Source organism: Eschrichtius robustus, chromosome 19, assembly GCF_028021215.1.
Source record: "Eschrichtius robustus isolate mEscRob2 chromosome 19, mEscRob2.pri, whole genome shotgun sequence".
Classification (NCBI taxonomy): Eukaryota; Metazoa; Chordata; class Mammalia; order Artiodactyla; family Eschrichtiidae; genus Eschrichtius; species Eschrichtius robustus.
Window position 1 is genome coordinate 7,451,129 of NC_090842.1, and position 27,058 is coordinate 7,478,186.

General features: G+C 54.9%; 1 protein-coding gene across 1 annotated transcript in view; it reads right to left on the reverse strand.

Annotated features, from left to right (window-relative positions):
• CMIP (c-Maf inducing protein) overlaps positions 1-27,058 on the reverse strand; it is a 234,870-nt gene that overhangs the window by 68,998 nt on the left and 138,814 nt on the right. The window contains exons 2-3 of the mRNA XM_068527631.1: positions 18,346-18,471; positions 6,976-7,026 (exon numbers count right to left, since the gene is read on the reverse strand). Of these exons, the coding sequence (XP_068383732.1) occupies positions 6,976-7,026; positions 18,346-18,471 (177 nt within the window). The remainder of the gene's footprint in view (positions 1-6,975; positions 7,027-18,345; positions 18,472-27,058) is intronic.

Here is a 27,058-nt window from a genome sequence, read left to right on the forward strand (position 1 = left end):
CAAATTGGCAGTATGCAAAAAGAGTCACACACACAAAAATACCCCTACTCTCTGCCTGGTAACCAGTGTTCTGGAAACCTGCCCTAAAAAGTAGTTCAAAAGAAGCAAAAGCTTGGCTATAGGTGACAGCCAAGACTACATTATCTATAACTGAGAAAAACGGGAACAGTGTAAATGCCCAAAAGCAGGTCCTTTGGTCAATTATGCCACAACCTCTCTACAGATGTGATGGACATATGCTGAAACGTTTAAGCTGCAGCGTTATGCTGGCAGGACCGTCTGCGCACCTGGCCACAGCTGCCAAAAGGTCCGTGCAAAGGTGGACGAAAGCTGGAAGGGCATTTGCAGGAGTAAAATCCGCCCTCAGGTGGTTACCGGCAGGAGCAGAGCGGTCTCTGCCCTCGAATGTGGTTGTAAAGGCGTTTTCATGATCGTGGTAAAAAGGGCAGAGAAAGAGGGGAGCGGGGCAGGAGGGATGGGCCGTGTGGAAATGGCAGGAGGTGAAACAGGGGTCACTGTCTTCCCTCTAGACACCGTGAGCCCAGCAGGAGCCACATGGGAGCGTGTGGCCCAGAACCAAGGGGGGCCAGGAGCAGGGCTAGGTCAGGTAACACAGCCCCGATGCTCGAATCTGGGGACACGGGGGACACGGTGTGTTCGGGCAGATGTGTAAGTGGCTGGTCCCGACCCTGACCTTCTGGGGCCCAGGCCCAGGTGGTCTGCCACGTGCCGTGCGCCATGCAGGGCGGGCAGGGCGCTCGGCCCTTCCCACAAGAAGCAGGGGACTGCCAAGTCAGAGGTTAATTCACATAATCCTCATGGGGACGTCTGTGAGACTCAGAGAAAAATGTAAAGCTCTCATGAAGTGCTTCACGAGACAAAAATACCACAGCCCCCGACACGCAAGGCACGAGGACAGACAGGCGATGGGGACGGTCAGGAGCACAAGCCCGCAGGTGTGAGGGAGGAACTGTCCGGTGCGCATGCGTGTCTGCATATGTGTGCGCGCACACACGTGTGCAGTGGGAGCCACGTCCCCAGTGGTTACGATCCCAGGTTCTGGAATCAAACTTGTGTCCAGACCCCAGCCCTGTCACTTAATAGGTGCGGGCCCTTGAGCAAGCAGTTCACCTCTCGGCCTCTGTCTCCACACCTGTGAAATGGGGAAGCAGGAGGACGCGTCCCCTCCGCAGGGTTGTGGGGATTCAGCGGGGTGGTGAGCAAGGTGCTGGCATCTGCTGAGCACAGGAGGGGCATCCCGTGGAGGGTGGTGACGCCACCTGCCGCTGTGTGCTGAGGCAGGGCTGGATTTAGCCTCGGGCACGTGTGCTAGGGGATGCGTGCTCAGGGGGATCTGCAGTCGGCAGAGGGGGGAGTCCAGGGGCCATGGCTGTGGGACTAGAAGTGGCTCTTCCCCCGAGAGTAAAGGCCTCGGACTACTGTGCCCAAGAGGGAGAGGGAGGAGGGTCCAGGAGGAAGGTCAGAGTTGAGGGTGACAGCATCCACTGGAGGGTCCCACCCTTCCCCTGCCCAGCCTCCCCTCAGGGGAGGGGCATCGGCTCAAGCGCCTTCTGTCCCTCTGACCCAGCTTCCCCCCCCAGGAATCTCAGCACCAGCGGGGCCTCTCTCCCTGCATGGGACTGGGGGTGATGGTCCAGCCTTCCCAAGAGGGCGACCCAATGGGAGAGAGAAGCCAGGCTCCCAGCCCCGCGCCCTGCACCTCCAGTTCCTCACCTATGCACCGGGGACCCTGGTTGGGGCTCAGCCCAGGGCCCGATGTGGAAGCTAGATTGTGACACCATTGGGAGCAGCCGCCCTTGGCAATGGCCGTCCCCTCATCCATGAGACGGGGTAGCAAAGACCTTGCGGAACCGCCACTGCAGGCCTGGCGGTAGGAGCGCCCCACAGCCTGCGCCAGGCAGGGCCCTCCGAGGACAGACTGTCCACCCCCTCGGATCTTACAGACACGCCGCGGGGGCACTGCAGGGGCTGGGTGCCCACTCCCACCCGCTGGCTGCTCTGATAAGGGCGCATGGAATGAAGCTCCCACAGCCCTGGGAGGGCAGCCCTTCTTCACACTGACCCAGTGGGCGAGGTGCTAGTTAGCGATTTCCCCATTTCACAGAGGAGAGAACTGAGGCCCAGATAAACACACCCCACACCCAATGCACCCATAACACAGGCAGCCCCTCGCGCTCACACACACACACACACACACAGATCCCACGTTCTTCTCCACCCTCCTACTCTCTACAGAGGATGGGGTGACCACGTCGCTGTGGATGCCCCAGGGGCTTGGGAAACCCTGCCTGGGGACTCGGGGAGAGGGCGGCAGCGTGGCCGGGGCAGCAGGCCAGAGAGCATGCGAACCTGGGCCGGGATTTTCCCAGGCTGCCTGGCAGCCTTGCGACAGGAAAACAGGCAGCTTCTGGTCTCACACAGTCTGCTCCCCGCCCCGGCGCTCGGTCGGCCCCCCGGGGCTGTCGATGGTGACCCAGCTTCCCCCAGGGAGAAAATCATCTTGGTTTTCCAGACTTCTGTGCAAGGGCCGAGGAACCCCTTTCAGGAAGGGAGAAGGCGTTTTTCCGAGCTGGAGGCACCAGAAGCGCCGGCTACACAAAGCGGGCGCTTTTTGGTACCTGGCTTTTTCGGGGCTCCTTTGGGGGCACCTTATGCACGTGTCTCTTCCCAGCCAGGTACTCAGGGCCTGTGGTCCAGGCCCTTGTGCGCCCAGACGGGCCTGTCCCTCACAGCTGTGAGCACCTGGGCCTCTCGGCTTGAACCTAGAAACAGGCCAGCGTCCTCACAGCGTTATAAACACACACTGGACCCTCACATCCTGCAGTGCACTCTGGCTCTGCCACACAAACCAGGCCTGTCCCCTCCTGGTCTCGTACACCCACACAGGCCTGCCCCCTCACAGCCTGACACACACGGGCAGGCCTGTCTCCACAGGACGTGGCTTCCAAGGTGCATCTGAGTCAGAAATGAGGCCTCATTAACTCAGTACAACTGTTTATGCCTCCATCCCCCCAGGAATTGGCCTCAGGGGCCAAGCCACCCAAACCAAACAGGCCTGGCCTCCCCAGAGAGCCCCGAGGACAGCGTGCTCTGCTCCAGCGCATCCTGGGAGGGGCTGGCGCTGCGGTCCCACCCCCTTCCTGTCGTCCTCCTCCGGGCCCCAGGCCTTCCCTGCACCCCCCCCCCCGACCCGTGCTGCCCGAGGGCGGGAGTCCGGGAGGAAGGGCAGAGATGCCCGGACAGAGGGAGAGGTAGGGAAGGGGGTCCGGGGGCCAGGACGTTGTGGGTCAAACCCCTGTCCCCTCTGGGGGCCTTGGGACCTTGGGCAAGTGACTCTGATTCCCTCACACGCAAACGTCAACAACAGACCATTCAGTGAGCTGAGATGACGCTCAAAATACAGAGCCCAGCGCGGGGGGAACGCTCCTGACGCGCTGTGGCTCCCGACGCGCTGTGACGGCCTGCGGACGCACGGAGCTGAGCTGAGGCCACGAGAGCAACGGGACCCCCAGGATGGAGCCGGGCATCCAGAGCATCACACAGGTGTGTTACCCAGACTCCGCCTTGTTCCACATCACAGCTTGAGGTAGATTCTAGAGCGGTGCTTCGCGAGGTTTTTTTCCATTATCATTCCCCTAAGGAGCCTTTTAAGATATCCGCCCCCGGCCCCCCACCAATTTGCCCTGATCCCTTTGAAACTAAATTCTAGACAGTAAGATTTTGTTGAGTAGGTTGAACTAGGAAGGCCACACACCACTGGAATCACTTAAGGTTTTTTAAGCCCCAAAATACCAATTTCGACCCCCTTGGAGGCAATATCACACCTGTGGAGAATGCCCTGGAGGTGTCAGTATAACCGGGTAAAAACCCGATAAAGCAACAGGAACGCAGCATTTAAGAGCTAACATTCTTTACAAACAGAAAAAGTATTCTCTATGTGCGCTGCAGCTACAACAGGGACGTATACGTTGGTATAGGAGAAAAAGTGATAAACGCAACATTTAGAAAATTTAAAGACTCAAGCCGAGGTTGTGGGATTTCTAAAGTCCTTAATTTTGATGTTCTATTGATTTTTTTTCTTCCCCCTTTTAGTTAAAGATAGAGAAAAGAAAAGGAAAGAAAAAGAAAAAACCCCAAATGGTTGGTGGTAAATACAGAGGAGAGAGTGGCTGTATCAGGCAGGAGAAGCAGGACACATCCCGAGTGGGCTGAAGAGGCCAAGCTCAGGATCAGGAACAGCTGGATCAGGAACAGCTGGAGAAAGGGCAGCTCCACGAATCTGTACTGAAATCCACTGTGTGACTATGGGCAAGTAACTAGACCTCTCTGAGCCTTGTCATTTGCTGAATGACAATGAACAGGAAAGCCCCTGGCCGTGCCTTGTATACTGTAGGTACTCAGTAACCACATACGGATCAATGAACGCTTGCTAGAATCTATGCAGACCACAAGATGAGTCACCTATAGAACCAGGGTTCGAATCTGGGTCTCAACTCATTTCACCAGCAGGCAGTACCTCAAAAACACCTTATGTTTCTTTGCCAATTTACAAGGAAGGAGAGCACGCCTCCCTCCAACCTCATCAAAACCGAGTGGCAAAGAGCCACAGAAATGAAATCAGGTTGCTGATACTGAAATATCACTGCCACCTGGTGGCAGCATACCTAAATTATGGGTTGGGGGGGGGGGGCTGTCCAAAGGGAAAAACTGCCAGCATCTTACACATGCCTAAGACACAAGCAAATATCGAAACAGTGAGAACGAAGGTCACCATCCATCACCTGGCAAAAGGGCCACTCACTGCTGAGCACTTGCTGATTCCTTGATATCCTGATCTGAGTTTCCTGGATGCTTGCTTTCTTTTCTTTTTAAAAATTCAACTGATTAGATTTAACAACCATTAACAAACCAAACACCCCCAAAATTGAGTGCAGATATCCAGGCCTTTATGAGAACTGCTAGAAGCCCAGGGATCCCCAGTTCTGTACCCGCTCAGTCAACTGTCTGAACTCCACATGCAATCCTTGACGTCTGCATTTGTACATTTCAAGCTTGTCACTCTTAAATCATCCTTCTGGCTGTCACTGTCTCCCGAAATTTGGCTTTCTATGCCCACCATCTTAGTCATCCCTTGTAGCTGCATAATATTCACACATTTCACAAGCACTGCCTTTTAGGTGTTCCCAGAGATTCCAGAAAATGGTTGAAGAAAATGTGGACCAGGGCAAGGAGGAAAGCAGAGCTCTGTGGAATCCACTAAAGACCACCTCTTCCTTGACACTGATCTCGGCCACCCTTTTCAAAGAGGCGTTTCCCCAACCTGTCCAGTAGGCGCTACGTCTCCAAGTACTTCCTGCCCCACCCTGAGCTAAGAAAAAGCAAAGCAATCACTTACTGAGGACTCACAAGGAAAACACGCATGAAGAACCGAAGAGGGAAGTCTCTAAGTAACCACTGTCTGTGGCAGTGAAGTGGCCTCTTCCTGCAGGACCACCACTGCACCATGCCTCTATTCCTCCCTCCCTCTCGACTGCTCTGGCATTTACCTCCCAGGTGGCCCCTGGCAGGTCCTGATGGATGTCCTGCCTGCCCCGGGACACACCTGGCTGCAGAGAGCCAGGCCTTAGGGACGATGTCCCTGCAGAAATCAAGCTCTCAGCAGCACCTGCAGACTCCGAGCAGGCACGTGCCATTTGCCTGCTTAGCTGTCACCCGGGGCCTTCTGCCTGCGTCCAGAAACCCCCAGGAACGGCAAAGACCTGGGCCTGAACACTGCCCCAGGCCCTTACCAGCTATGGGAGTTGGGCTCCGGTCTGGCCTCGCCTTCCCTGTACAAAAAATGGGAGCAATGATAACAAGCCGCCTTACGAGGCTGCCGCGAGGGTGAAACAGGCGTGACGGGCCAGCCTCATGTTCCAGGCACACAGTAGGTGCTCAGTAAATGCTAGTCCTTTCCCTTTGCGGCCCCAACTTGGAGACTCGCATTCAGCCTCTGAGATGGCCACACTGGCACAAAGGAGAGGACCTGCAGCTGTCGGGGAAAGGAGGGGAGTGGCCCTCTTTGGGACCAGGAATGTAATTTTCCGGGGTTGTATTTCTGCCCTCCGCCCAGCTGTGACGAGAGCCCCTCCAGAGGCACGAGAAGAATTCTAAGTGTCCCTTCGGTCATCCCAGCACGGCACATGGTCTCAAACTCTGTCCAGGGCCAGCTGGTCGGCCCCCACTGCGCTCCAGATTACAGTAAAGATGACAGCTCAGGACAGGCACCGGTCATCCTAGCCATACCCTGCTGGCTCTGCGAGCCCGCAGGCCTGTCACGCCTTGTTCTAAACTAAAAGGTCAGAAGGCAGGAGAGACAGGGGGGCAGGGTGCGAGGGTCCTGAGCCACGGAGCAGAACGTGGACTCCCCAGGGGGCTGGGAGGACCCTTCTCATAAATCTGGCCCCTGGGTCTTGAACGTGACCAGTCGGGAGCTAATTCACCGTGTGTATTAGAAGGCCGGGGACCATCCTATGCAGAGCTAGAACTGGGAAACTAGGCCAAAGGAAGTGAAGCCTCTGGAAATACGGTTGGGCTTCTGCATCTCTGATAAATGTACCTCTGGTGGCGCCTTCGGAAGTTACTTTCAACCCATCACACCTTGAGCCCCTCAAGTGCTGCCTGCCCGAGCCCCTCAGATGAGCCCCTGTTCCGAGATCAAGCAGTTCTTTGATCCTTTCGGAAGCAGGCACCACACGATAAAGCTCCTGGGCAAAGTCAAGGGCCAACCGGGCAGGAGCACAGTTTCACCATCGCAAGGGGGAAAGGTATCAACCATCCAAGAGGGAGGTGGGGGGCTTCCACACAGTGGAGCAAAGCTCCTGGGCTGAGCCTCCTAGAAGGCAGGAGACCTCTGCCCTCACGTCTCTGGGTGGCAGACCAGCTCCTCCAACAAGCAAGCGAGTCAGGACTTACCTTCCACTGCAGAGAATGGAACCACTGGTCTCGCAGGTAGCTGTTGGCAGCCTGCAACGAGAAGAGCAAGACAGCAAGGTCAAGTCACTGGCTTGCAGCATTTCAGAGCATTTTACAGGCCAGCATGAGAGCCCCAGCCTGCTCTGTCCTGCAGGCTCTGCCCTGTGACCCTGCAGAGCCTTCTGAGGGATGCACCAAGCTGAACCCCTTGTGTGTAAAAAAAAACCAAACTGGAAGTGGTCACCTGGGGGACTTGTCTGAAATAGACATTGCTGCCACCGGGCGCTTATTCTGCTGGGTAGACACTGGTGGCTGGAAGAGCTTTAACTGTACACATATCTCAACTCATCGGGGATCAGAGAAGGGGCCAGGATGAGTCGGGAAGAGGCGTGTAGGGAGATGATGATGATAATGGAGCTGCCTGGGAGCTCGCCAAGCCCTGCTCCAGGCACCGGGCCTCTGTTATCCACGTAATCCGTCATCAGCCCTCACGACAGCCCTACGAGGTGGGCAACACTGCGTCTATTTCACAAAGGGAAAAACTGAGATCCCGAGCTCCCACCTCAACTGACCGCATTTAAACCCAGAGCCTGGCTTCCAAGCCTGCGGGTTTAACCACTGCACCTCCTGCCAACTGCAGAAAGCCGTGGTAGAGAGCACCCAGCCTTGGGCTCAGGCAGAACTACATCACAAAGCACCGTGCAGGGAGCCAGGCCTTCCTTGATCCACACCACACCACTTCAGAGGCTTCGGGCTGCTCAGCCTCACGCCGCTCTCAGCCCCAGTTCTAGCAGATTTGCTGATGGCAAAAGCAGTACTTATGGCACGTCTGACAGGCACCAGACGGAGCACCAAGCCCCACGCGTGGACCGGCGCATCCAGTCCTCGTACGTCTGTGCTGGGAAGCTGGCACTGTCGGCGGCGTTCTCCCCGTGGTACAGATGAGGAAACTGAGGCTCGGGAGGTTAAACTCTCCCACGGGCTCACAGGCAGTAGGAGTGGGGCAGGGCCTGAACCCGGCAGTCTGACTCATGCTGAAACCACAGTGTGATGGCGTTTCGAGTTTGCTGCTGGCCACCCGCAAGGCAGAAATGCAGCGTCTGTTCCCTGCCTGACCCCGCAGCTCCCTGCTTCAAGTCGCCGTGACCCTGATGGGCAAGGGGCTCTGACAAGGCCAGAGCCTCGCCCCAAGCAGGAATGCCCATCTTCTTTTCCTGAGCCACACAGGTGTACACATGCATGCACACTCACAGCGTGTGCAACTTGGGGTCACCCTCATTCAAGGAGATCCAGGTCTTGCAGATTACCTCCCCCGACTCCCGCCAAGTCATCGACGAAACGCCGGCAGCTCGCCCAGGGCAGAGTCTGGGCAAATCTCTGGGCCGGAACAAATGAACCAGTTCAGTGGCCTGTGCGGCCGGGAAGCAGGCTCCCGTGGGCGAAGCTCGGAGACTCATTCCAAACCCTGAACAGATCCACTCCAGCACCTGGAGACAAGGGGAGTTTGCCTTTCTGCCCCGAGTGGGGAGCAGGCTGGGGGACACCCTCCGTGTGATGCAGGAACATCTGCAGCAGCTGAGCCTCCCGCAGACCCGGGTTCAAGCCCCCGTTCTGCCCATGGTCTAGCAGTGCGGCCTGGAGCAAGCTCCCTGATGAGGCAGAGCCCGTGACCCCTGACAGGGGCAGCGGAGGCTGAAGGGGAGTCCACCACGGGGGCCAGAAGCCCCCCCTCTGGAGGGTCCATGCCTGGGTCACCTCCTGTCAGTGCTGACCTAGCTGTGGTCTCGTGACAATTCCCGTTCATGGGGGTGACAAAATACCTCCCACACTCAGGAGTAGCGGCGCAAAGATACCAAATGATGAGACGATCCATGTAAAATGCTTACTCAGCGCAGCGCCCGGCATGTGCAAACACTACCAACAGCAGGGGTCCGGCAGTGGTGTGCTGATAAATGCGTAACAACAGGCCCTCCTGGATAAAAAGCCCCGATTGCAGCGTGTGTGGACGGACTTCCGTGAATGATGGCACTTGGCTGATTCCACGCTACCAGGGGCCATCCCTGGCCCAGAGCTGAGAAGAGATGACCCCGATCGGCTCTTGGGAGCTGGTACAAGCCAGTAGGAGCTGGCTGCAGCATGCTTCTGGGCCACAACCATTTCTCTGCTTTTTAACACACCGAGGTAGCCCGAGAGCGGGGAGGAGTGGTAGGTTGAATGAGGGGCCTCCAAAGACTGTCCATGTCCTAATGCCCTGGGAATGTGTTACTTTAGGTGCAAAGGGACTTTGCAGATGTCATTAAGTTAAGAACCCCGAGATGGGGAGATTATTCTGGATTCTCTGGCTGAGCCAATGTCATCACAAGGGTCTATATAACAGACAGGCAGGAGGTCAGAGAGTCAGAGAGGGAAGTAGAGGTTGGAATGATGTGGCCATGAGCCCAGGGATGCAAGCGGCCTCTAGAAGCTGGAAATGGCAAGGAAGTGGATCCTTCCCTAGAGTTTCAGAAGGAACCAGCCCTGCGCATACCTTGATTTTAGCCCAGTGGGACCCGTGTTGGATTCGGACCTTCACAATGGTCAGGTAACAAATTTGTGTTGTTTTTGTGGTAATCTGCCATGGTAGCAGTAGGAAATGAATACAGGAGGTATGGCCAGATTGGTTTAGTGCTGACATGGATCACTGCATTGGTTCTGAGGGTCCACGGGGGGCCCAGACAGTGCCCACAAGGTGTCACTGGCCGGACTGAAAGACCCGAGTGAAGACAAAAAGGAAGAGAGAGGAGAGAGCAGAGGAGAGGGAGGTGGAGAAGGAGCGGGGGAAGGAGACCCACGTTCTCACTCTTCTGCGCCCACTGGCCAACCCACCATGCTGCCCTGCCAACACGAGTGACCCGTGTGTGACCCCTGTGTGACCATCACTGTATCCCCAGGGCCTGGGGCATGAGGTGCCCAAGAGAGACCTGCTGAAGGAATGAACAAATGAATGAACGAGAGGACTGTAAACTCCCTGAGGGCAGGGTCTCATTTCCAAATCCCTCACTCTGATTAGCATGGCCAGTACCATCAGGGCTGGTTGCACAAGAACCAATGAACACAAACAACGCAAGAAACAGGAGGGCAGTGGTAGTAAGTGGTGAATGGTGCCTCCTTTGTCTGCCTCGGCAATCCAGTCCAACACAGACCAGTCTTCCCCACAACCAGGCCCAGCCCTTCCCATTCTGGGGCCTCTCCAGTGAGTCCCTGTTAAGGATCTTTTTTTTTTTTTTTTTGGGCCATGCCATGCGGCTTGCAGGATCTCAGCTCCCTGACCAGGGATTGAACCCGGGCCATGGCAGTGAAAGCTCAGAACCCTAACCTAGGCCTAGGCCAGCAGGGGACTAAAGATCTTTAAATGGGCCTCCTGGCCCCTCCCTTGGCCATGTGTGAGCAGGTGATCTGACTGGGCAATCAGAAGCTCCAGCCCGGGACTTCGGGTCTCGAGCAAGTGATGTCAAGATGGCAGGTGGGGGGTGGGGGGGGTCACAATTCATTATGAGGCAAGGGCTGTGTCTTCCTTTAAAGATGGCTACTGGGCTGGGACACGGTCCCCCCACTGGCCTCAGCTCCAGTCTACTTTCTAAGCCTGGTCTCCAGGCTCCCGCCAATCCTTCTAGTATACTTCCCTTCCTGCTTGCCATAGCCTGAGTCCATCTCTGCTGCTTGCGTCTTAGAGTCCTGATGGATCTCCACGGCCCCGCCGGATCCGTTTTTCCCTGCAGCTGTCTCTCCAGAAGGAGCCAGCCAGCTCCCAGAGCCACAGCTTCTCCCAGTTACACTGTGAGCCCTCATGGCCAGGTCCCAGGGCTCACACACCAGATGGTTCTGGCCCTGCCCAGAGCTCAGTCAATGTGCCCAGCTCGCTGCTGAGCAGGGACGGCTCCAGAGATTTCCTCTCCTGCCCCGTGTCCGGTCCAGCCTTGTCCTGGTCTCACTTGGGTCTGTGTGTCCCGCCTTTCACAGCTGTCTCACTGTCTGGCAGGGAGGAGGATTTCTTCAGGGACATCAACCACCATCTCACCTGCCCTTTGTCATCTCCCCTCTCAGCCTAACCTTTCAGGCAGGACAACCTGAGTTTTCCAAGTCTTTGCTCATGTGGGAGAGTACGTGCAAACTCCCATCTCACAGATGAGGAAATCGAGTCTCAGAGCAGGTGGAGGGCCCTGCGGCCCACGCAAGAGTCCGACCCAGCCCTGCCCTGACCACACCATCGCCCCCATGCCCACCGTTCTTCGAGGGCACCCGCCCACTTTTCTCTGCTTTTGAAACCCCTTGCCCTCCCCGAGGCCCTGGCCAGGCCCACCCTCCCTCCCCTGCTTCCCAGCTCTTAGAGCCCTTACCCTCCCCACGCCCCCTGCGGGTTATCTGTCCTGCCCACAGGATTAGGAAAGGAGGCAGGATCCAGTGGGATTAACTGCTGCCTCCGCAGTGAGCCTGGTGTTAAAAAGTCCGCTGAGTGAATTAATTTCAGGCGAGGCAAAGCACAAGAAGCCTGCCGGGGAAGGGAGACGCCACCCAGCTTCCCGAGTCACCTTCCCTGGGAGGCAGAGACACCCAATGTCTCCCGTCCACCCGCGGGCTCATTCCTTCCAACTCCACTGGGAGGGGAGGCGCCCACAGTCCCCTCTCCCGCTGCAGGCTCGCTGCACTTTGGAGGAAGACAGAGGCCTTGGCCGCGTTCGTCCACTGTAACAACAAATGGCTCTTTGATTCAGAGGCTCAAAGGGATTTCAAGGATCACCCAGTCCAGGGCTACTCGGTCTTTTGGGGGTTTATGGGAACCTGAAACCCTTTGAGAGCCTGAAACAAGCTGTGGACTCGCACACAAGTAACGTACACATGTGTACAACCCACCCCCCCCCCCCCACACACACACACAATCGTGCAAGCAGCTTCAGAACACACCACGGACCACAGGGTAAGGACCCGACTCTGACCCAACCTTTTCCTCTCCAGCCTTGTTTCTGGTGAGGAAACCAAGACCCAGACTTGCTGTGGTCTCATCCGTGTCCTCCCCCAACGTCTCCAGCTCTCCTTCGGGCACGCGGTAGGAATGCACAGCCATGGGACTTGTGTCACTTCCGGTGGAAGCCTTGACGAGCCAGTGCACGACTGAGTAGGTCCCTTCCCCCTGCCCTGCTGACCAGAAACACTGCAGATGGAGCGTGCTCCCAGCAGACCCATGATGGACATGCAGCGGGAGCAAGAAACAATCCTTTGCTGTTTGAAGCCACTTAGAATTCGGGGCTGCTTGTCACTGCAGCATAACCTAGCATAACCTGGCTTGCTTTGTTTTAGTCTGGCTTTCACACAGTGTGTACAACCCACGAGGAATGCTCTCCCTTCACCCCCTCCCTCAATGCCTGCTGAACTGTTTACCTTTCGGGTCTCACCTGAAATGTCAATTCTCTGGAATGCCTGTCTGAGTGGTGCCTTCCCCCTCGCCACCCGTGACCACATCAGGTGATGACACCTCATTGAACAGATCACACTGCCCTGTAATCGCTTGTCTCGTTGTTCTTCTTCCTTTCCAGCCTGTGGGCCCTGTGAGGTCGGGGACCATGTCTGACTTATTCAACACTGTGTCCATAAAACTCAGATAAATGTTTGTTAAATGAAAGTTTGGCTGACTTGTTGAATGAATGAATGATTGGACGGATACATGGATAAATGGATAGGTGGATGGACAGATGAATGGGTGGACTGATGGACAGATGGGTGAACAGACTGATGGATAAAATGGATGGGTAGGTGAATAGATGGCTGGCTGGATGAAGCATCAGTATACCCATTCTGTTCACTGAAGAACATTTCACGTGCAGTAAACTTCAAGAGAACTGTCCAGCCTTGATACCTTCTCATCCCCATGTCATATTTGCCTAGGGCTCTAGAAATAATCACGGCAGTCTTTTCCTGAACACCTACTGTGCACCAGGCATGGTGTTTAAGGATTTTTACGTGTAATATCGCTGATCCTCACAGCACCCAAGGAGACAGGTATTACGGGTCCGGTTTCCAGATAAATCGCAGGCCCAGAGAGGCTATCCTGCCGCCCAAGGTTACAAAGGTAGAGAGAGCATGGTAGAGCCGGGCTGGGCCTCTGGTCGGTCTGAGCCCACAGCCTGCTCTCTCTGCAGCCGGGCTCCCAGGAACTGGGCTGGGGAATCTGAAAGCACCGCGCTGATGAACGGGAAGGCTCCAGTCACCAGGAGGCCCCACCCCGCAAACAAGAGGGTAGACCAGAAGTTTCCTCCAGAAGAGGGGAGGCGACTTGTGGTGTGGCCACTGCATCCTCACAGCTGCGTCCCCTCTCGATGACGGAACCAGAGAGGATGCGACAAGAGTGGGTTCTCCGGCTCCTTCCTTTGGCTTGTCTAGTTTCGAAGAAGGATAGGGGCTGCCGAGGGACGTCCGGAATCCCAGCATAGGCATCTCTAAGTGCCTTCCAGGGGAATGGAGAGCGGACTGGGTTGTGCCCGGCCTGGGGGACAGAGTGAGTTTCTGCCGAGTCACCACACTGACGTGTGAAGGGCTGAGCCTGGATGACCCGGCCCCACGGGACACAGGGCCCAGCTCCGAGTCCTGAGGGTCACTCAGCGGAGCCTGGATCCAGGCCTGGGAAAGACCCCTGGAAGCAGGCAGGCCTGCTCGGGCAGGCGCCGACCTCTCCTAGTGATAAATCTTTCGAATACTGAAAGGGCCTCGTTCCAGGCAAATTCTGCCTAATTTCCTCTTCGAAAGTTGCCAAGTTCTCTCTCATTGTTGTATTGTCTCGAGAGGTGAGAAAAACAGCCAAGGGTGCACCGTGGGTGGCTGAGCGTTCCTCCCAGGTTCGCCTTCCCCGGCCCAACTTCTTAGGGAAAAAACAGCACGTGCTTTTCAGGCCGGAAAGGTCTTTCTCTCTGGCTTCCAGTAAGAAGGGCACCCGCCCTGTCCCTGCCCCTGCTGCCAGCGTTTGGGGTCAACAGTTGTCTGGCCTCCTGAGGGGCTTTCGGGAATGTCAATGAGAAGAGCGGGTCTTGGAAACCGTTCCAGAAAGCAGCAGCAGCAGAAGCTCTCGGGAAAGGGGAGGGGCGGGCGGGTCCCCTTGCTCTTGTCCCGCCCAAAAGCTTGTTTTCTGAACAGTGGCCTCTGTCCACTTCTCATCAATGGGTGGAAACCCATCTGGGAGGCAGAACTCCCCGGAAGATGATCTGCCGCCACCCGGTTCTTTAATCCCCGCTCCCTGACCCCGCAGGCCTGCAACGAGCGCCCTGCAGGATGCTTTCACGGCACTGTTTATGTTCTCGTGGAGTTACTCCTCACAGTGAAATGCCAGCCGAAAGGGCATTAAGGGAAGAAAGAAGATAAAAAGGTCCTTTCTGCACCCGGGAATTCTAATAACAGGGCATTAGGGAGCTCACACTGAAATACCACAAAGCATCCAGAAACACACCAACTGGACCCAGGCTGGAAGAAGGCTGGCGCCTTCGCCTGGTGACTCGACCTGCTGGCGTGTTGCTCGGTGTCTCTGAGCAGAGTGGGGGAGGCACGTCCGCCTGAGAGCGTTTCTTAACCTTCCTTGAACTCAGATGGGTCAGTTCCCAAGGGTCTGACTGAGGCACCGACTCAAATTCTCATAAAGCAGCTGTGTAAGGACGCTGTGGGTAGAGGGGCAGGCAGAGGGGAGGGAGGAATGGAGAGAGGAGGAGAGCGGTAAGTCCAGACACACAGAGAGAAGGGCTCGGGTGGAGAGAGGCCTGGAGAAAGACACCGGAGGAAAAGAAACTGCAAGAGAAGCACAGAGTGTGGTACATCAAGAGATAGAGACGGGGAGGGGAGGGGAGAGATGGAGAAAGAAGTGTCAAAGAGAGACAGAGGGAAACAGACATATATGGATACGGAGAACCTGAACGAGACAGAGAGGCCGGGCACGCTAGGGCAAGGACCCCTGTGACCCCCAGACGTCACCCCTACGTAGAGAACGGCTGTGCCCCGCGCAGCAGGATGGAACCCTACTCGGGGACGCAGGAATGCTGGAATCCTACGCCCCCCCCCCCCCCCCTGCAACCTGAGGCTATTTCCCATGGCGGGAGCGGTGCACGGAGCATGGGGTCAAAATGAAAAGTTCTGGGGTCATATCCTTTGTGTGATGATGGAAACGTTCTCCATCTGCACAACAGCAGTCACGGGCCACACGTGGGTCCTGAGCACTCGGAACACGGCTAGGGGACTGAGAAACTGCCTTCTTGATTTATTAACTTAAATTTAAGTGCAAACACCCTGGGTGGCCGGTGGCTGATGCAGGGACAGCACGGTTCATGGCATCTGCACCCTCTGCTGACCAGGAGCACCCAGAGGAAGTGTGGCCTTGCCCCCCGAGCACACCTGGCTGCTTCTCGGTCCTCCCCCTCCCGCCCCCCACGGGAGCAGGGAGGACTGCTCTGCCACGCCACTGCGCTGGCTCCTGTCACGTGACTCGGGACCAAGCCAAAGCAGAGGATCCCGCCGACCGTCCCAAGAGCGTGGGAGGGACGCCCTGCCTGCCACCTCCGGGCACCACCCTGGGCCCCACGTGACCCCTACCCTGGGCTGCCCCATAACCATATGGACCTCCCAGCCTGGAGCCCATCTCCAAGATGACTCGAACCCGCTTACATAACAAGACGGCCACACGCCACCCATGAATCACAGGCGGGAGAGGAGGAGGGTGACGACAAGAAGGAAGGAAGGTAGAAAGCGATGGAAATGGCAGCGAGGGAGAGACCGAGGCGGCAGGGGCAGGGCTGCACCCACCTGGGCCTCCCCGGGTGACGGGCGGGCGGAGGCTGCGTGTGCTTCCCGCCCTGGCTCTGAGTCCCGCTCTGGCTCCCGCAGGCCTCCTCCTCCTCCTCCTCCTCCTCCAGCCTCTGGCGCCCGGGCTGTGCCGGCTGCGCCGTCCACTGGAGCAGGGGGCAGCGAGACGGGGGTGCGGAGCAGCCGCAGGCCCGCCCGCCCACCGTCAACACGTCAGGGGGAGCTCTGACGTGAGGCCACCGCGGGACACAGCCCCAGCCGGGCGAGTCATCACAGCCGGCCCACGGCCACCGCCGGGATTAAAGGGACGTTCTGGCGCTGCCCGGTGACCTGCATCCTCCGATCCGCACTGCCCCCTGTCCCCGGGGCAAGTGATGCTCAGGTCCTCCTTGGGGGCAGGCTGCTCCTCCAGCCCCCAAAGCAATGAGGCCGCCCAGCTGCCTCCACCAGGGGAGCGATCATCATGGCCAGGGAGCTGGGGGCTCGGGGCCCTCCCTCCTGCAGCTGGGCTATCTCAAGGTTTCCCTCCGTCCTGCCTGCCCGTGGCACTCACGGATCCAGCACCCTCTGCCCTACAAACAGACAGATCCCTCTATCGTGCTGCCACCTCTTAGGAGCTTTCGGTGACTCCCCACTGCCCTCAGAATAACACTGTGGCTTCTCCACTCAGCTAACAAGACCTGTATGATCTGGCTGCGACCCAACAACTCTGGACGCATGGGCAAGGCCCTGCATCCGCCTCCCCCTCTTCTCCACGGCAGCGAATGCCCCCTCCGCCACGTTTATGCTTTATACCCCCTTTTCCCTCTGCCCGGAGTGTGTGCCCCCCATCCTGGCGCACTCCTACTCATCCCTCTACACCCAGCTCTAATATCACCATCCCGGGGAGAGCCTTCCTTGGAACCCCTAGGCCCAGTGAGTCACTCCCTGCTCTGGGCTCCCAGTCCTCGGGGACAGGCCTCTATTTCAGCTGCTACCTCTGCAGTCATTTGTTTATGGCTCTGTCTCCCCGGGGGGGCCCAGGAGCTCTTCGAGGATGGGGCCGAGGGGCTGACTCACCTCCCCGCCCCCAGCCCTAGCACACGGGACGGCAGGCTCAGTGCTCCGTGATTCTAACTATAGAGAGTGAGAGATTTAAGAAGAAAACAGACAGGCAGGTGTGGCTCCGGTGTCTTCCGAGAGACATCAGTGAATGACGGGGTTTTCCTAAAGGATGTTTAGCTGTTACACGCAGCTTCTGGGGCTCGGCATTCCTCAGAGGCCAAACTGTGTGCCTCTTGGCTCCAATGTTGCTAAACAATCCAGTGGCCACTTTTCAAACAAGTTTTAGGGAGCACCTCTTTGGGCTCAAAGCAGGTCTCCCCGGACTGACAGAGTTAGAAAACGTTCCTAGAAGAAAGCCCAAGGCAGACCATCCTCCCAGTGATAAGAGAGTACGTTCTCTCGGGACGAGGAGTCTCTGACTTGGGGTCCCTGTTGGAAACTGGGATGGCACTCCCTGAAATGATACAGAACATGTCACATGTATGTACTGCAGCAGCTGTGTTATTATTTCTGCCGCAATTCCTTTCTTGGTGGACCCACCTCTCCCCGCACTGAGGTCCTGGTAGGGCTATCAGAGTACACAGCTGCCAGTGTAAAGGTGGGCGTGCAACCCAGGGCAGGGCATCCCCTGGGGTGAATTGGACGATAGCACAGCCAATCAGAATCTTCCATGAGATTTTATAGAAAGATACTGAAAGGAAAATGCGTTCACATTTTTTAAGAATTACAAGCTCCAAGAATGTCGTTTGAGGCTGCCAGAAGTCCATCTTTCCCACCACATGGAGAGCCTCTGCCTGATAATGAACCAGCACACAGAAGCAAAGCCAGGAGATAGAGAGAGAGACTGAATATTAATGATAGCATTTGACTCCTGGGTCCAGCTATGCCTGAAGTCCTCTCTTAGACTTCCAGTTACTTTGATACAGTTACAGCATCAAATTCTCTTTTTGCTTCAGGTCATTTGAATAACGTTTGCATCATATCCAACCAACGGTCTTGATCAATACACACAAAATGCACCCTTTTCCAAGGAGATGGCTCATATTTCCATCAGAGTCTCAAAAGACTGAGATCAATGAGAAGTAAGAAACCTCCTCACTCGAAGTACAGCAAAAGGTAGCATCTGTTGCTTACTTGCTTTTTACAGCCTTTTAAAGCCTGTGTCTGTGTGTCTCAGTTTCCTCATCTGTAAAATGGAGATCAGAAAACCTCAGTTTCCTCATCTGTAAAGTGAAGATCAGAAAACCTATTTTTTGGCTTTGTTAAGAGCAATAAAAACACAACATGGAAAGCTCCTAGATGGTGGCAGGTATGCAGTAGGAGCTCAATCTGCATGCACTCCTTCGTCTCCCACAGTGAGCCCCAATTTACACCTTTCTTGTACTTGGAGGAAAACATATCCTAAGTTAAACAACCTTTCCTCTTAATGGTTGGCTGTCTCCCTCCGAGGGATAAGAGGAGGGCAAGTGAGTGGGGATGGAGCAGAAACTGCTTGTTCATGTTTATTTATCCTACCTGCAGTAGGACAGTTCCCCCAGGAATTGTAAGCTGTAAACAGTACTTCGGGGCATTCTCCCAGGACAGCAGCTGAACGTCTTCAATGGCGCTGTAGGAGACTGAGTTTTCCATGTACCCGGTTGGCTGCAACAAAAAAAGAAAAAGCGAAGACATACATTGGTTACACGATCGGGCACAATATCTGCACTGGAAAACATCCTCACTCTAGCAACAAGCAAACTGAGCTGGTACAGACACTTGGCAACTCTGGGGACCAAAGGACTCCATCTTTCCTAGCTGGCAGCATCCAGCTGGAGGAGAGGGGCCATGGTGGACACCCGCCCACGTGTTGGGACGTGCAGAGTTGGGACCAGACTGGGGGCACTTTGAGGGCAAGGCCTGTGCCTTGTTCCTCTGGGCTTCTGCGGGGCCCAGCACAGCTGGAGCCTGGACCTCTCCATCCCTCACCATGTCCAAGCCACCACCCTCTCCTGCCCAGAAAGCAGTCATACCCCCCCCTACTGGACTCCCTGCCTCATTTCCCCCTACAGATTTGCGTTCTCCACTCGGCACTCGGGGCCGTGTTCCAAGTCGGCAAACTCGATCCCTCTGCTTCCCTGTTCAGCATCCTTCAGTGGCTCCCAGTGGCCCAACCACATACGCCACACTCCCTTCCACCGCCGACGGGCCCCGCAGGAATGGTCGCGCATCCCCCTCCAGCCCCACCCCCTTCTTCTCTCTCCCTTTCCGAGCCCCTACACACAGACCCAGGCCTGCTGACAGCACGGCAAACTCAGCCCGCTCCTTGTCCCCGAAAGGCTGTGGTCCCCCCGACCCACCCCTGGCATCTCCTCTTCTACTCTCCAGACCCCATGACCCACCTGGTCGCATCCCTCCCTGTGCCCTACGTGCTTACCACGCCCGTTTTTTTTTGTTTTTTTTTTTTTTTGATGTGGACCATTTTTAAAGTCTTTATTGAATTTGTTCCAATATTGCTTCGGTTTTATGTTTTGGTTTTTTGGCCGCGAGGCGAGGCAAGTGGGATCTTAGCTCCCCGATCAGGGATCGAACCCGAGCCCCCTGCAGTGGAAGCACGGGGCCTTAACCACTGGACCACCAGGGAAGTCTCGACCATACCCGTTTTAATTACTGTGGACCTATGTGTTATCTGTTTGCTGTCTGCCTCCTTAGCCAGGCTGCAGCTCCGTGAGGTCAGGCCAGTGTCTGTCTCGGCCCCTGCCCTCTCTCCCCAGTGCCTGGCTCGTGGCAAGGGCTCCATCATTTGTGCTGAGAGGGAGAATGATAAGGGCTACCGTCGGTCAATGCTGGGGTAAGGGTGGGGCGAGAGAAATTCACAGCCACTCACGGCTGAGTGAGTTCCGCTGTCACGGCGAGAAGGCGCTAGGCACCAGGGGGATGCGCTGGCCACCGGGAACCAGCAGTGTCCTTGTCACTCTGGCCCCAGGAAGCTAGACTTCAACAGAATCAGAGGCGAGTGCAACACAGCTGAGAAGAATAACAGCTAACATCTCCTACGCTCTGACAAAGGCCGAGCACCCCCCAAGCACATGGCAAGTGCTATCTCCTTTAATCCTCACAACGGGCCCAAGAGCCATCCCCACATCCCTGCACAGATGAGGAAGCTGACACTCAGCAGGTCATGTGACTTGCCCAAAGTCACCCAGCTGGGAAGGGGCGCGGCCAAGCTTGAACTCAGCTGCTGACTCAGGGATCTCTGCCCGGACCACTAAGCTGTGATACAAGCAATTTAAAATCTGTGGCCTAACAAGTGAATTTTACCCTGAGGATTTAGGACCTCCACGAGGTTTTTTATTTTCAATTTCTGTCTGCCAAAGCTGAGGTACGGTGGTAGTGGCAGTGGAGGAGAAAAGGCTGAGGGCTTAAGCTGCCTCAAATCTCCCTGATACGATCAGTTACCATGCTCAGGAAGTAAGAGTAAATTGACCAATCGATTTGTTCATTCATTCATTCACTTGTTCATTCATCTGACAGATATTTATTGAGCACCAGTTACGTTCCAGGCCCCGTGCTGGCTGCTGGGGATACAGCAGTGAACAAGACAGAAGCGCAGCGGGGCTGAGAGACAACAAACAAACAAAATATCCAAATAAGTAAACTACTGGAGAGTGGCCAAGTGCTGCACCAAAAATCAAGATAGGGTGTGGTGACAGGTGGCAGAGAGCTGGAGCGCGGTGGAGAGACGGAGGGGAAGTGCGGCGCAGGCCCATGGCCCGTGCAAAGGCCCAGGGGTGGGAACAAGCTGGGCGTGCTCAGGGAGGAGCAAAGGCCAAAGGGAGGGAGGAGCAAAGGCCAAAGGGAGGGAGGGCGGGTAAGAACGGTCTTGAAGAGATGGGCAGGCCATCCCTGGAGGGGCTGGAAGGCCCAGTGGCATTCCGGGGATTGCTGCCCATGGGGTGGGCATAGCATCACTGTGACTGCAGCATGGAGACAGCTGGCGGAAGCAGGGAACAGCCTAGAGGCTCCTGCCTGGGTCCAGATGAGCCATGAGGCTGCTCACCCCCAGGCAGGGCGGGGATGAGGCAGTCAAGTCCATCTAGCCCTTCTCACCAGTGCATGCGCCACCCCTCGGCACCAACCCAGGCAGCCTCTGGGTCCCACCAAGGTGGCTTATCAGTGTATCCCAAAGGCAGACACGTGGGCTCCCCTTGGCCCTTCTGCCCTATTCCACATCCCCTGCGCTGGCACGTTCTCAACATTCTGCAGTAAATGACTCAGCCTCAACAGCACATCTTGTCCTGAGAACACCAGCGACACCAGGGGCCTGGCGGATTGGTGACTATGCTTGTGTTTCTTGCTGACTGTCTCCCCTGCTGGTGTTTCAGCACCACGAGAGCGAGAGTTTTTACCTGCTCCGTTCCTTGTGCCTAATCCGTGCCTGACATTTAGGAGGTGATTGGTAGTTCCTTAACAAATGAAGGAATATTTTCCTAAATAAAAAAATGTCCATCCGTGTTATTACTTACAATCACACGCATAACGTACTTGGGAAGAGGCTTTGGTTACTAGTTTCAAATATTAAATTAAAAATAAATTAATAAATTTTTAAAAAAAATAATAATAATAAATAAATTAATAAATTTTAAAAACTCTCCTTTGGGAAGCAATGGCACCTGGGTGCCCGGATGTGCTGAAGAGCTTTCCTTGGTGGCCCACGGCCATCTCTCTCCCTTTTCTAGGTCTGGCTGGGTCCCAAACCCCAGGCCACTGACCCCTTGATGCACAGAGAAGCCAGAGAACACGTACTAGGATGCAGCCACTAGGGCATCTAGAAAATCTCTGGATCACACCAAACGACAGAGATACAGAAACCCATTCCAAAAATCCCACAACGGTATAGAGCGTGACCACAATGGGGTGGATTTGATTATCCAAACCGAGCAAATGGCCAGCCTCGTTCCTTTAGAATTGCACCTTGGGCACATGAGCAGAAAGCCTGGAGGCTTCTATTTCCCACCACAGCCTCCTGGAGACGAAGACACGGCAAGGCCCTGTCCCGCCCAGTGCCCACCAAGCCCGTGGGAACACGTTCCAGATGACCACAGCATGTGGGACGTAACATGATGGAGGGCCAGCTAACCACCTGTGTCTGCCTTTTTCACGACCCCGCTGTAGCTGTCTCAAGGTGGCCTTGACTAAAAGTTTCAGCACAGGCATTTTGGGGAAACGGGTATAAATAAATACATACTGTTTTTTAAAAGCAGATGCATTGCTGTTTGAAGCAGTACTGGCTAAAAGCAAAATTTGGAGAATCAATGAGACCTGTGTTTGAGCCACTTACTGTGTGTCTTTAAGTAAGTTATTGCACCTCTCTGAGCCCATTTCCTCCAATGGTAAAATGAGAATTTAAGAGAGTATTAGGAGCCTTAAAGGGAATCCAATTTGTTAAGGGCTTAGCACAGCATCTGGAACATACTGAAAAACTCAATAAAATGAACTATTGTGAGAAACACTAACCTTTCTGTCTCTGGGATCTTCCTCCTCTAAAGCCGTAATTCTAGTCTAACCATGAGAAAAACATCAGACAAACCCCAGTTGAGGGACAGTCCTCAAAATACCTGACCAGTACTCATCAAAAACAAGGAAAGTCTGAGCATCTGTCCCTGCCAAGTCTACGGAGACATGATGACTAAATCTACTGTGAGCCCATGTGAGATCCTGGGACAGAAAAAGGACATTAGGGAAAAACTAAGGAAATCAAATATAGTGTGGACTTCAATAAGAGCATATCAATATGGGTTCATTCGCTGTGACAAATGTCTCATGCTATTGTAAGGTATTAACAATTGGGGAAAGGGGATGTGGGGTATATGGGAACTCTGTGTACCGTCTTTGCAACTTTTCTTTGCATCTCAAACTGTTCTGACATTAAATGCTTATTAAGAAAAATTAACTGCTGCTGCTACCAATATTGTTGATCCTATTATCATCATCATGGACAGAGCCTGGAGGGGGTGCCCCTGAGGCTTGCAAGGGTAACGGGGCAGATCGGGATTGGAAGCCCCCCCCCCCAACCCCCGCCACGCCGTTCTTTGGATGCAGGTGTGAGCTAATGCTGACCAAGGACCTCCTTCATCCTGGGTACTTTCACACTGTTGGGATGATTTTACAGATAACTGATAATTCCCTGGTAATCTGAACATGATGATCAGAGCTACATCGGAGGAGATTCCTGCATGGGTTAAAGGCTGAGTTAGATAAAAAGGAAAAATTAAATTCTCTACTTGAGGGAAGCTAGGAAATCCAGCTCTAAGAGGTGCATTTAAGAGAACATTAAGCAGATTAAAAGTTATTTCTACACGTAAAAGCAGTGCAAGACGTACCGTATGATTCCGTTTGTATGACATCCTGGAATTAGCAAGAACTACAGGGGCTGAAATCAGACCAGCGGTTGCCAGCAGATGGGGGAGGGGACTGGTTACCGAGGGGCCTGGAGGAGGGGCGTGGAGGAACTTTTTGGGGTGATGGAAATATTCTGTCCCGACTGTGGTGGTGGTTACTTGACTGTACACATTTGTCAAAATCCACAGATCTGCACACTAAAAGGGTGAATTTTACTGAATGTAAATTACAACTCAAACCTAAGAAAGGCAATGCATGAATGTTCAAGATGATTTGGAAGACGATAAATAGAATGAAGTCTTTCAGATAAAATCATTATCAAAGCCTCTCATGAGCACTTTGGTATACTGCCTTCCTGATTATTTTTTATACGTAATTTTTTTTTACAGGTACATATAATTCTGTTAACTCGCCTTTTTTCACATGTCACAGCATATGCCCATTCCATATTCTGAACCCATTCTGAGCATGCCCATCCCATCTTCAGAACAACCATTTTAGTGCCTATTAAATATTCGACCCCCGTTTGTCTCATCACCACTCCCACCCCCTCCCCTAGACAGTGCAGCGGTTTCACTTTACGCTACTGTAAACAACTCCACAATGAACATCCTTGTGAAACATGTTTTTCTACCCCATGTTTAGGATTATTTCCTTAGGCCGGATTCCCAGAAATGGAATTACTGGGACAAAGGCTAAGAGCATATTTTATGTTGTTGCCAAATTGCTCTCATTAAAGAGAAATTAAAGAGAACTGGGGAGTCCTGGCTAAGCCTGGGGGGCTTTACCCTGGGCCACCAGCTTGGCTGGGTCCTGCTGGATGCTGCTCTGACCCGTGTGAGTTCAGAGCAACCACCTGCTCGCTGAGGGCCTGCAACGTAACTGCACGGCATGGGTGCTGGTGTCTCAGAAGTTTGCGAGCAGGGTCTTTTTGCAAGGGGGAGTCCTTCTGCAGGGGGGTCCTTCTGCAGGGTGGGTCCTTCTGCAGGAGGGGGTTCCTTCTGCGGGGGGGTCCTTCTGCGGGGGGGGTCCTTCTGCAGGAGGGGGTTCCTTCTGCAGGGGGGGTTCCTTCTGCAGGAGGGGTTCCTTCTGCAGGAGGGGGTTCCTTCTGCAGGAGGGGGGTCCTTCTGCAGGGGGGGGTCCTTTTGCAAGGGGGAGTCCTTCTGCAGGGGGTTCCTTCTGCAGGGGGGTTCCTTCTGCAGGGGGGGTTCCTTCTGCAGGGGGGGGTCCTTCTGCAGGGGGGCATCCTTCTGAAGGAGGGGAGTCCTTCCGCAGGGGGGTCCGTCTGCAAGCCGGGTCCTGGCTCTTGCTTTCCCATGGGAGTCGGGGAATAGGTCGGGGATGCCTTTGCCCTTTTGCTCTCAGGGACTGACGAGGGGCCAGGGTGGGCCCTGGTGTTGCCACCAGACGGGGAAGAGAACACTGCCTCCCTGCTTTTGTTTCTGAGAGGAGCTTTTTCCCTGTCCACACAACACCTGGATCTGGGCTAGAGACAGCAGGGCTTGGAGGGAACTCATCAGGGTCCCCAGTGACCCCCCAAAGGCCTTCAGGGTTGATGTTCCAAACTCTGTACCTTCTCCACTTTCCCATGTGGCAGAGTTGGCAGGGAGTGGGGTGACCAAAGGCCCCCCGAAAACAGCCCCTGACCTCAGCCCCTAACGCTGGCACAATGTCACCAGCCTTCTGCCTTTCTGGGGAGCCAGCTCCCTCCCTCCCGCCCAGACCTGCCTGCTGGTTTCCATGGGGATTTCTCTAAAAGCGAGTATGAATCATGAGTCTGAAGGCCCCCAAGACGAGGCTCTGGGCTGATTCAAGACACAAGTCCGGAAAGCTCCCGGCACCGTTCCTGGGGAGGGGGAGGAGGAGGGGGAGGGGAAACGGATGGGGAGGGGAAGAGGGGGAGAAGGAGGAGGGGGAGGAGGAGAAGGAGGAGGGGGAGGGGAGGAGGAGGAGGGGGAGGGGGAGGAGGGGGAGGAGGAGGGGAACTCTTGCCCGGCCGGGGGCCAGGCTGAGAACAGCAGGCTGTCGTGGGGGGTTGCCACCCAGGCAGGCGGGCCATGCTGGGGACTGGGGACGCTCTCTTCTCTCCGTGTGTGGACGTCGCCTGAGTCATGCAGGGGACCCACACCGCACAGCCTGACTCTATATGGCACCACCTTTCCGCCAAGAGGAAGGATTTGACCCCAGCCCCACACACAAACCCCTGCCTCAAAGGAGAGAGATCAAATCAGAGGGCAGGGGAGCCCCCTCCGGCCCCGCCTTGGATGGTCAACAACAACAACGGCAGTAATAAAAATGGTGACGCCATTACCTCAGTGGTGGTACCACGGAGAGTCTTGGATCAGGGGAGTGGGCTTCAGTCCTCATCTCCCCCTGCTGCTTTTTTAAAAAACTGTGGTAAAATTCATATGACATAAAATTAAACACTAACCATTTTAAAATGCACAATTCAGTGGCATTTAGTGCATCCACAATGCTGTACAACCTCCAGCGCAGTTTAGCGCTAAGACACTTTCATCATCCCAAAGGAAAGCCCACATCCGTTAAGCAGTCACTCTCTGTCTCCTCCACCCTCAGTCCATGGTGACCACTGGTCTGCGGTCTGTCTCTGTGGATTTGCCTGTTCTGGCCATTTCACATCAATGGAATCATACAGTATGTGTTGCTTTCCACTTGGCTCCTTTCACCTAAATGTTTTTGAGGTTCACACACATTGTAGCATGTATCAGCATGTTGTTCCTTTTTATGGCTGAATAATATTCCGTTGAACTGAGAGGCCACATTTGGTTTACCCACTCGTCAGCTGATGGACATTTGGGTTGTTTCCGTCTTGGTTTTTGTGTACAGCCTGTTGGATATTTTCTTCAGTGACACGGCAGGACACACACTCTGCAAACACCACCCACATGACTCCCCCCCGCCGCCGACACACACACACGTAGAAAGGCACGGGTGTCCCTGGGTAACATTTATCAAGCAGTTATCATGTGGCCAGCACCATGCTGAGGCCTTTATATGCTATATGATCTCATTTCACTGTACAACAACGCTGGGGTCAGGGGGCTGTATTTATCTCTATTTATCCACACGCTACAGAAGAAGAAATGGAAGCACAAATCGGTGATGACATGTCACTAGTCCCTGCTTTTAACAAACAGACCATGGATTCAATATCACATCCCCCCAGACGGTGACCTCCATCTCTATGCTCTGCCCAACTCCTCCAGCCAGATCCAAACTCCGGTGTGTGTACCTGAACGCACGGTGTGCAGAAAGGACCCAGCACGGCGGGGGGCTCAGAATCTCCCTTCCCGCTGCCACCCACCCAGCCCCTACGGCCGCCGTCGGCTCAACTCGGCCTCGAGGGCAGACACACACACACACACACACACACACACACACACACACACACACACTCTCATTTGGGAAAGGCATGTCAAAATATTTTGATGTTCTTTTTAATCCCACAAAGAGAAAGTTGTATAGCAAAAGCAAAGCGGCAGGTTAACAATTTGCTGCTATAGGCCGGCCAGTTTGGACCCCGGTCCCGGAGCAAAGCTCCTCGAATGCCTTTCACACTCCCTCTCCCCTTGTTTCCATAAACCAAAGATACTGAGCATAACTTAACCTTTTGCTGCCCCGGGGCTACTGTTATTACTACCATCCACCATCCACTGGTGAGTGGTGCTACAGCCCAGCAAAGCTCTTGGTGCCACTAAGGGGGTAGAGAGCCGCCTGCTGCTACATCTACTGGCCTCAGAGTGTGAGACAGCGTGTCTATCCTGAATAGTCTCCAATCACTCTCCTGATGCCGAACAGCTACTTCCTATCGTCCCCACACCCGACCCTC